We start from the raw sequence: 10,704 nt of genomic DNA, 5'->3' as shown, positions 1-10,704 counted from the left end.
TTGGCTGATCCAAGGTGTACCTGCTCCAATGGGAATGTGGGAATGGGGGCAGGTTGGCTGATCCAAGGTGTACCTGTTCCAGTGGGAATGGGCACAGGCTGGCTGATCCAAGGTGTCCCTGCTCCAGGGGGAATGTGGGAATGGGGCAGGTTGGCTGATCCAAGGTGTCCCTGCTCCAGTAGGAATGCGGGAATGGGGGCAGGTTGGCTGATCCAAGGTGTACCTGCTCCAGGGGGAATGTGGGAATGGGGCAGGTTGGCTGATCCAAGGTGTACCTGCTCCAGTGGGAATGTGGGAAGGGGGACTGACCCAAGGTGTACCTGCTCCTCCCCGTTCTCTGCCGGCTCCGCCGCCATCCCGCGCCACGGCGACTGACTCACATCCTGCTGCTCCTTCCCGAGGCTTCCAGGAACACGCTGTATCATACTGGGATTTGGCCACGCAGCCTCTTGGCTGGGAGCAGGCGGCAGTGTCTGACCCGCGGTGACACAGGGAGAACCGGCTCCCTCTGTGCTCCCGGGGCATCCCACACACCCCGGCACACGCGGCCCCGGCGCTGTTCCCCTGGCAGCTCCCCAGGGATCGCGGGACCTGAGCTCTGCTTTCAATTCCGGGCTCTAATGCAACATTTTCTGAGCAGTGTTACGGAAATCTCGTGGGGGGTTTCTTTCAGCCGGCGCGGTGAGGATTGTTCTGTTTGTTGTATCCAAAGGGGGAGGTGATTTTTGCTCTGTGACCTCAAGCAACAGCCTGAGCTGGTGCCGTGAATCACCCTCTGAAACTTGCTGATTTACAGATTCCGAGCGCCTGACAGCACGACAGCGATTTCTTTTGGAGGGGGAAGGGCTCTTTAACCCAGAGAGGGTGTGGATTCCCCATCCCTGGAAGTGTCCAAGGCCAGGTTGGACGGAGTTCAGAGCAACCTGGGTTAGTGGAAGGTGTCCCTGCCCATGGCAGGGGGTGGAATGAGATGACCTTTAAGGTGTCTTCCAACCCAAACCATTCTGGCATTTTATGATTCTAAGAACTCCCAAGACACTCAGAGCACAAGATGATGGGTCAAGACCTTGGTCAAAACCACAGCACAGCTCCTGAGCTCTCACAGAACATCCTTTTGTCCGTAAAACTGATCCTGAGCACGGGGACATGACGAACATGAAGTCCTGGAATGCTATTCCTGTGTGATTCTCTTTTGGAGGAGGCACACACCTTAAAGTATGGAACAACACACCCGTCCCTCTCATGGAATCACAGAATCCCAGAATGGGCTGCCAGAGCTCCAGGAGGGTTTGGACAACGCTCTGAGGGACAGAGGGGATTGTTGGGGTGTCCTGGGCAGGGCCAGAGCTTGGACTGGGTGATCCTTGGGGATCCTTCCAGCTCAGGATAGTCTGTGATTCCATGATCCCTCCTGTGCATCCCTGCTCTTGGATCCCCACCGCTGCCACCTCCGACGCACTTTTAGGCGATTCCCGGCTGGGAATGACTCTGAGCTGTTCTCAGAGCGCCGCGGTTGCTCCGGGATCTCTCGTTTTCAGAGCGATTTCGGGGTTTTGGGGCGTCCCGGGGCCGGGGAAGGTTCGGAGGGGGGGGACGCGGAGCAGCCGCTTTTGCCGGAGCGGCATCGCCACCCCGCGGCAGCGCCCCGCAACTGCAGCCGGGAGCGCCCCGGCCATCCCGGCGGGAAAACCGCTGGAAAAACAGCTGGAAAACACAGGGAACACCCGGGACTGCCACCCCACGGGCCATCCCTGCGGGAATCACCGCTGGAAAAACAGCTGGAAAACACAGGGAACACCCGGGACTGCCACCCCCGAGCCATCCCTGCGGGAATCGCCGCTGGAAAAACAGCTGGAAAACACAGGGAGCACCTGGGACTGCCACCCCACGGGCCATCCCTGCGGGAATCACCCCTGGAAAAGCAGCTGGAAAAGAGCCAAACACGGGGGGCACCCAGGACCGCCACCCCCGGGTCGTCCCTGCGGGAATCACCGCTGGAAAAACAGCTGGAAAAGAACCAAAGAGAGGGGGCATCCCGGGACCGCCACCCTCCCCCTGGGGCACCCCTGCGGGAATCACCGCTGGAAAAACAACTGGGAAAGAACCAAACACTGGGGACACACCGAGACCGCCACCGCGGGCCATCCCTGCGGGAATCACCCCTGGAAAAACAGCTGGAAAACACAGGAGACCCACTGGACTGCCACCCCACGGGCCATCCCGGGGGATCACCGCTGGAAAAACAGCTGGAAAACACAGGAGACACGCTGGACTGCCATCCCACGGGCCATCCCTGCGGGAATCACCGCTGGAAAAACAGCTGGAAAAGAACTAAAGAGAGGGGGCATCCCGGGACCGCCACCCCCGGGTCATCCCTGCGGGAATCACCGCTGGAAAAATAGCTGGAAAACAGACAAACACGGGGGGCACTCCGGGACCGCCACTGAGGGTCATCCCTACGGGAATCACCGCTGGAAAAATAGCTGGAAAATAGAGAGACGGTGGGGGGGGGGGGGGGGGGCCCGGGACCCCCCCCCGGGCCATCCTTATGGGAATCACCCCTGGAAAAACAGCTGGAAAACACAGGGGGCACCCAGGACCGCCACCCTCCCCCCGGGCCATCCCTGCGGGAATCACCGCTGGAAAAAGCAGCTGGAAAACGTCGAAGCAGAGGGAGCAGCCCCGAAAGAGAGGCCGGCTCCTGTTATTTTCCCCGCCCCGTCTCCCCCCCCCCAACCCCCAGAGCGCGTTTCGTTAAAACCATTAATTACGCAACGCTCGCGCGGCTTAATTAGAGCTGCCCAGCGCGAGGCGAACCCGACTTTTTTTTTCGGGGCAATAAAACGTGACGGGGCACGAAAGGCGGATCAGCCCTTTGTGCTCCACGGGTTGTTAAAGGGAGGGAGGCAGAGAGAGAGGGGCCGGGAGAGCTCCTGACCGCGCGGAGAGGTGTGAATTATTGCACCAGAACTCTCGCCCCGGAGGGGTCTGCAGCGATTAATGAATTGTTTTCGTGGTTGTTTTGGTTTTGTGTTTTTTGTGTTTTTTTTTTTTTTTAAAGACGTTTTCTCACACCGTAAAAAAAAAAAAAGGCAGAAATGGAAAGTAGTCGCTGATGAGAGAAGCGCCGGGAGGATCGGGCACCGGCTGGAGCGACTCGGTTTTGTGCTGGTTTGATCCTCTTTTCAGTGATTTTGGGGATCCCGTGGGCCCAAAGCCCCGTTGTTTCCCTTTGTTGAAGTAGCTCTGCCTGCAAATCGCGGATATTCCGAGTCGGGAAGCAGCTCCCGTTTATTTGCAGCATGTTTTCACCAAATGAACTTCAGCTCCTGAGCTTGGCTCCTCTTTATTGGCAAAGCCAGGAAAGAGTTCCTTGCTTTTTTTTTTTTTTTGTGCAGCCCCGTCCTGTGTCCAATTCAAACCCGTTCCCGTTTAATTTTGGGCAACCTGAAAGCTGAAGGAAAGCAGATATCCCAGAAATAAAACACTGCTTGAGGGCCCCCCCCCCCAAGTCCAGATCCTACTGAAGCTTTACTGGGAGCTGAGTGTGCCTCTTGATAATGAAACCAGGCCATAAAAATGCTATTCCAGGGATCCTTTTTTCCACTTATTATTAAAAAATCTGTGAGGGTGATACCTGGGGTTAGTCAGCACGACCTGCTTTCATGTGTGTATATAATATAATGCACTGTATTAACATCCCTGAATGGATCCTTTAACCAGGCTGATGTCAAAAGGTGAATCCTTCAGAGCAAACACAGGGATGGGGGAACACAGGTACCAAGATGGAAAATTGATTGGTAGTTTGAACCTTCACTTAAGAAAGACTTAATGGGATGAGGAGATTAATAAAGAGGGTCTCTGTGGCGGGGCTGTCACTGCTTCAGGTAGCCCAGAGGTCAATAATCAGAGCAAATGGATGAGGCAGGTCGGGTACCTCAGCTAAAGGATCTTCCTGGGTGTTCCTGGGCACGTTCTGGGTTCATTCACCTGGTTTTTAGGGAGGGTGTAACTTTGTGCTCTGGTGTCCTGTGCTCTGGGGGAGCATCAGGAAGAGCTTTGCCAGCAGGGCAGGGAGGGGATCCTGCCCCTCTGCCCAGCCCTGGGGTGGCACATCTGGAGAGCTGGGCCCAGTTCTGGCTCCTCGGGACATGGAGCTCCTGTAGCAGGTCCAGGGGGAGGTGACAAAGGTGCCCAAGGGATGGAGCATCTCTGGGAGCAGGAAAGGCTGAGGGAGCTGGGGCTGTTCAGCCTCCAGAGCAGACACTGAGAGGGGACCTCCCCCAGGTCTGTAGGGTCTGCAGGGAGGGGGCAGAGGATGGACCAGGCTCTGCTCAGGGGGGCCCAGCAATGGCACAAGAGGAACGGGCAGGAACTGATGCCCAGGAAATTCCACCTGGACAGGAGCAAGAACTTCTTTGCTGGGCAGTGACCCCCAGATTGTCCAGAGGGGTGTGGAGTCTCCTCACTGGAGATATTCCAGACCCACCTGGACACAGTCCTGTGCCATGTGCTCTGGGATGACCCTGCTGGAGCAGGGAGGTGGGACCAGGAAGGATACTGTGGGTCCTTCCAACCTCACCCATCCTGGGATTCTGTGATGTTAATTCTGGTGGCACTAAAAGAAAGAAACCATATTTCAGGGGAGGCTTTTCAGTGTTTGGTAAATCCATGACAAGGTCTTGCTTCTTCTGTGGCAGCTGCTGTGGCTTTTTCTGCATCTTCTTACTGTTGTTCGTGCATTTATTGCCCTTGGAGCTGGTTTATGGACCAGGATCCCACGAGGGCTGGGTTAGGCACAGGACAAAACCATGTCTCTTGTGCTGAAGGACAAGAGAAAAGGGGAAAAGTGTCAGAGGGAGCTGTCCCACCACAACAGGAGAAAGCAGAATGTTCTCTCCTTTCAACCTGAAAATCAAGGATGGGGGGCAACTCCCCCTTCACACACACACAGGTCACTCCCAGGAGCCTTTTCCTATTTTCTCTGCAGTGCCCAGACCTCAGGACAGAGCCCCTGGAAGGTGATAAAACAATCCCAGACAGAGGGGTTCTGCTACTTGCTATTGAGGAGGAATTTCCTGCTGGAAAGGGTGGTCAGGCCTTGGCAGGGGCTGCCCAGGGAGGTTTGGAGTGCCCAGCCCTGGAGGTGTCCCAGGAAGGCCTGGCCGTGGCACTCAGTGCTCTGGGCTGGGGGACAAGGTGGGGATGGGGCACAGGGGGGATCCATGGGCTGGGAGGGCTTTTCCAGCCTCAGTAATTCTGGGATTCTGGGATGCAGTTGAGCAGAGCCCTTGACAGAGAGGTGAGAGAGGCTCTGTTCCTGTGGCAGAGCACATCCAGGGCTCCCTGGGCGGGAGGAACAGATGAGGGAATTTCCATCCCATGGCTGGGATTCCACTCCCAGGATTCCAGTGCTTGGATGCAGTACTGAAATCTGGGATTTCAGGCTGAAATAAGGGAGTAATGACTTAATTAACCCCGTTTCAGAGTTGAAACATGGTGTCACACCATTACAAGGCTCACTCTGTAGCTGCTTCGTGGTATTTATCCTAATGCCACCCCTGGAGACTGAATTCCCTCTTCCCTCTCCCTGTGATCTTTAGTAAACACTGACAATACATTAACAATCAGGTGATGCTGCAGCTCAGAACATTACAGGCTTTGTGCTGGGTCTTTTTGTTCCTGCTGGAGTCCATTCCCTGTAATTGGGATGCTGCTTTTAAACCAGCACGAGCCAACTGATTTTATTTTTTAAGGAAGTCCTGCCTGAAAAAAGAAATAATTAAATATTAACAATATCTGAGTTTGAACACGTTGCTCAGCAAAAAAAATCTTGACTTAGGTTCAATCTGAGACTTCCCTGGTTATTTTTTAAAAGCTTGGAGTTTTGTATAAACCTCCCCCTTGTAAACAGATGAAGCAAACAAAATGTAAAACCCATCTCCCACTAGAACAACAAAATAATTTTTTCCAGATGGGCTCTCTGATGGAAGATCAAAGCCCTCATCTCAGACTTGGGAAGTTTCCCTTCCACACTGATATCAGTTTTATCTGAGCACAGTTCATCCAACGTTTGCTTTTTTTTTTTCAATAAAGGCAATTATCTGGATGGAACTGCGGCTCTTAAAGCTGAAGAAAATAGAAAAGAATTTACTAAAAACAATAAAAAAAATCTGGGTAGGTAAAGGGAGGGGGGAGGGGAAGAATCTCTCTGATTCTTTCGATTTATAAAAAAATTAGACATTTCCATGCGCTGAAAAACAGCAGGAATTGCAAAGAGGAAATAAGCAGGGAAAGAGTTGGGTTTGCATCGATGCAACTGGTTTGGGCAAACTCCCTGCTGTGAACCTCTGAGTTCAAACCTCAGCCAAACCCCTCGTGTGGCTCCAAAATAAAGGGCTGGAGGTTTCTCACACAGTGCCTGCATCCCAGCAGGAATTGCAGTGACAGGATAAGGAGGAATGGCTTAGAACTGGCAGAGAATAGGGTTAGATGGGATATTGGGAAGGAATTGTTGGCTGGGAGGGTGGGGAGGGGCTGGGATAGAATTCCCAGAGAAGCTGTGGCTGCCCCTGGATCCCTGGAAGTGTCCAAGACCAGGTTGGATAAACTTGGAGCAACCTGGGCTGGTGGAAGGTGTCCCTGCCCATGGCAGGGGGTGGCACTGGATGGGCTTTGAGGTCCCTCCCAACCCAAACCATTCCATGACTCCATGATTTTCAGTCCAGCAGTGCCACAGATCTGATGTGAGGCTTTGTGCTTCTAAAATTTGTGTTTCCGTGCCTGTGCCAAGAATTTATTCCCACATTTATTTCCATATTTTAGGGTGTGCGAAGCAGACGGACAAAATACTTGTTCCTGTCATAAAGTCCGGGATTTTCCATAACCTGAGGAATTCATGTCCCCCAGTCCTATTCACCCACTTGATCTGCCTTCTGGAGATAAACTGATTTATCTGGGGTGGTGTCACTCTCCACCTCTGTCTCTCTCTCACACACAAACACAATTTCCTCAAGTTTTTCCCTCTCTATTTACACCCTTGCAGAGAAACACTCACAGTCCAGCAGTTTAGCCTCGTTGTTGTTCCTGCAGGGCATTTTTTTTTTTTTGGTTGCCCAAATCCTAACACATCTCAGCGAGGAGCAGCTTTTCCCCTGGGAAATCCTAACCCGAATTATTTCCTTTCCCGCCGTTAACGCGAAACAGCAAACGAAAAAAATTAGGGAAAAAAATTAGGAAAAAAATAGAAAAAAATAGAAAAAAATATAGAAAAAATAGAAAAAATAGGATAGGAAAAAAAAAAAAAAAAGAAAAAGTACAGATAATGTTTTAGAAAGCCCTTCACTCACAGGTGTCCTGACAGAGTGAGGGGATGACGGTGCTGAGACGGGATCGCTGGGACGCTCTTCGGGCTCCGCTTTGGGGCGTGCGGAGGTTTTTTAGGGTTTTGCCAAGTTTTGCCCTTCCCAATGGCCTATAGGTCTCTTTTTGGTTGCAGACACGAGGCAGGTGCAGCCGTCCCCGCCGTGGTCCTACGACCAGTCCTACCAGTACCTGGGCTCCATCGCCGCGCCCTCGGTGCACCCGGCCACACCGATCTCGCCGGGCAGGGCCGGCGGCATGTCCTCGCTCACCGCCGAGCTCTCCAGCCGCCTCTCCAGTGAGTACCCAAATCCCGCTCCCTCTGCACCACAGAGAAGGTTCCCAATCCCCCTGGATGTTGGCTCTCTGGTGGTGGTGTCCCCCAGGTGCCACCACGACCTTTCTCCGGCAGCGGCAAAACCCGCCCCGGGGTCTGAGGGGAGGTTTGTGCAAAGAGGAAAGAAAGGGAGGGTTTAAGTGAGTGAATCGCCTTTTAGGGAATGAATGGTGTTTTGATAAATGAATGAGCTTTTGATCAATGAATTGCAGAATTATTGGGGTTTGGAAAAGCCCTCCCAGCCCATGGATCTACCCTGTGCCCAAGGGGCTCTGGTGGGTATGTGAGAAGGGACAACAGAATGAGTTATCTGGGGGATGACCTTTTATCTTTCCTGTGTGCCAGAAGCCTTTTCCTCCTGCTGAGTGAAATCCCAGGATCAGCTGGAAAAGGTTGGAAAAGCCTTCCCAGCCCATGGATCCCCCCTGTGCCCCATCCCCACCTTGCCCCCCAGCCCAGAGCACTGAGTGCCACGGCCAGGCCTTCCTGGGACACCTCCAGGGATGGGCACTCCAAACCTCCCTGGGCAGCCCCTGCCAAGGCCTGACCACCCTTTCCAGCAAGGAATTCCTCCTGATGTCCAACCTGAATCACAGACTGGCTTGGGTTGGAAAGGACCTTAAAGATCATCCAGTTCCAACCCCTCTGGGACACCTTCCACTAGCCCAGGTTGCTCCTGGGTTTGGGGCCCAACACACCACTGTCAAAAACGAAGGGAAAAAGAGGAGAAAGCAGCACTTTGAAGGTGGATGGAGCTATAAAAAAAGGTTTGGATTGCTGAAGAGTTCTCCTTTCTGCCAAGCAATGAATGCCACAGATATTCCAGCTCTGTTTCCCTCCCCCCTTTTAAACTCAGACCAGAGCACAGCAGGTTATGAGTGGACACACTGACTGCAGGATGGGGGGTGTGACATTTTGAGTGTTGCACTGGATTGTCGTGCTCCATCTCCATCAAACTCTGCTGCAGAGCTTTACAAACCACCAGAGAAAACCTGGAAGTGAAAGCCACCCCCTGGTCCCACCATCCCAAGTGCCCACGTGCTGCCTCAAACCCACACATATTGACCCAATCTGTGTGTGTGCAACAGCAGGGGTTTTCTTAGAACCAACGAGAGCCATAAAATTCCAATTTGCATACAGCTTTTGCAAAAAAATCCCTCCTTTGGCTGCACATCTTGCTCTGGTTTGAATACTCAGGGCTTCTTGTGAGATCAGAGAGAGCCACTTGAACGTGCTCCAGCCTGTTTTGTTGTCGTACAGAGCCTGCTTTGAAAGACTCACGGGGAGGATGCACACCAAAAGGAAATTATTTGTTGGGTTTAAGCGTTAATTGCATCCTAGAAACAGCTGAAAATGCAGGAAACCTTCCAGAGGGAAAGTCAAAAAAAAAAAAAAAAAAAAGGAGGTATTTTCTTAATTAAAAAAAAATCTGCAAAAATCCTCCTGTTCTTTATTAACACACTCTTACTTTAAAATGAAAACACCCCTTTTTAATTTCTGACAAAGAACAAATTGGAGTTTATCAGTCCCTCCCATCCAAAGACCCGGTGCCTCCAAAGACAAAGACCCGATCTGGGACATATTTGAAATATCTTGACGTTAAGTGTCATTATTCTGCTTTTTGCCAGGGCAGAACAAGCCCTCATCTGATGAGTGATGTGTCCAGGTAGGAAGTTTGATTTCTTTCTCAGGAATGAGGTGCGGAAGCGTCATTTAAAGTCTGACAGGTCTTCAGATGCCACCTTTGACCTTGACTACTCCGAAGCTCCCGCTGTTTAAATCTGAAGGTGTTGGTGTCCAGGGAAAGGAAATGTGTTGCCATTAATCTTTTATTAAAAAATTGAGAGCAAACTCAAAAAGGAAACGTTCAGCAAACAAAAAGAGCTTCTCAAGGAATTTACAGAAGTTCTTTGGTGGTTGATGTGTCACTGATGGGCTCTCAGAGCTCGGAGTGGTGAGAGCCAAGAGTTTGGTTTTCCCTCTGCTTCTCCTCATGAGGGTTTCCTTCAACACATGACTCCTCTTCTGCCTTGTCTGACAGAAGAACTTGTCTTCGGGAAAGATTTTTTCCTAATTATTATTATTATTATTATTACTGTTGTTATTTTAATAGTGCAGAGCTGCCAACTCCAGGGACTGACACCTTCCTTTCAGCTGAGTCACAATGAGGATCCTTCCCAAAGGGGCCATTATCTGCTCTACTTGTGTCATCTGTGCACACCAGGGCAAGACTTGAAGGGACTGGACATAATTCCAAGGATGTCAGAAAAAATGGAGCAGAATTTGACTGTCCTATGAATGACAAGTCTCAAGTTCTGCCAGGGGAGGCTCAGGTTGGACAGGAGGAGGAATTTCCTGCCAGAAAGGGTGGTCAGGCCTTGGCAGGGGCTGCCCAGGGAGGTTTGGAGTGCCCAGCCCTGGAGGTGTCCCAGGAAGGCCTGGCCGTGGCACTCAGTGCTCTGGGCTGGGGGACAAGGTGGGGATGGGGCACAGGGGGGATCCATGGGCTGCGAGGGCTTTTCCAACCTTTTCCAGCTGATCCTGGGATTCCACTCAACAGGAGGAAAAGGCTTCTGGCACACAGGAAAGATAAAAGGTCATCCCCCAGATAACTCATTCTGTTGTCCCTTCTCACATACCCACCAGAGCCAAGATGTCCAGGAGTTAGTGACAACTCTGTAGACATTACATGAGGACACAGATATGAAGACCTCAAACAAAACACCTCCAGGGACGGAGAATCCACCACTTCCCTGGGCAGCCCATTCCAATGGCTGAGCACCCTCTCTGGAAAACATTTCTTCTTGATATCCAATCTAAACCTCCCCTGGCACAACTCCAGACCCAGCCCTCTTGTCTTGCTGCTGCTTCCTGGGATCAGAGCCCGACCCCCACCTGGCTCCCCCCTCCTGTCAGGGAGTTGTAGAGAGTGAGGAGGTCTCCCCTGAGCCTCCTCTTCTCCAGGCTGAACAGCCCCAGCTCCCTCAGCCTCTCCTCACAGCACT

At 52.2% G+C, this 10,704-nt stretch overlaps 1 protein-coding gene across 1 annotated transcript in view; it reads left to right on the top strand.

Moving 5' to 3' along the window:
- Positions 1-10,704, top strand: part of RUNX1 (runt related transcription factor 1) — a 183,982-nt gene that overhangs the window by 171,419 nt on the left and 1,859 nt on the right. Inside the window, exon 7 of the mRNA XM_027634564.1 lies at positions 7,499-7,660. Coding sequence (XP_027490365.1) covers positions 7,499-7,660 — 162 coding nt within the window. The remainder of the gene's footprint in view (positions 1-7,498; positions 7,661-10,704) is intronic.

The sequence above is a fragment of the Corapipo altera genome, unplaced genomic scaffold, assembly GCF_003945725.1.
Source record: "Corapipo altera isolate COAL_440 unplaced genomic scaffold, ASM394572v1 0, whole genome shotgun sequence".
Taxonomy (NCBI): Eukaryota; Metazoa; Chordata; class Aves; order Passeriformes; family Pipridae; genus Corapipo; species Corapipo altera.
The sequence above is the reverse complement of the archived record's forward strand: the minus strand, read 5'-3'. Positions and strand labels throughout refer to the sequence as shown.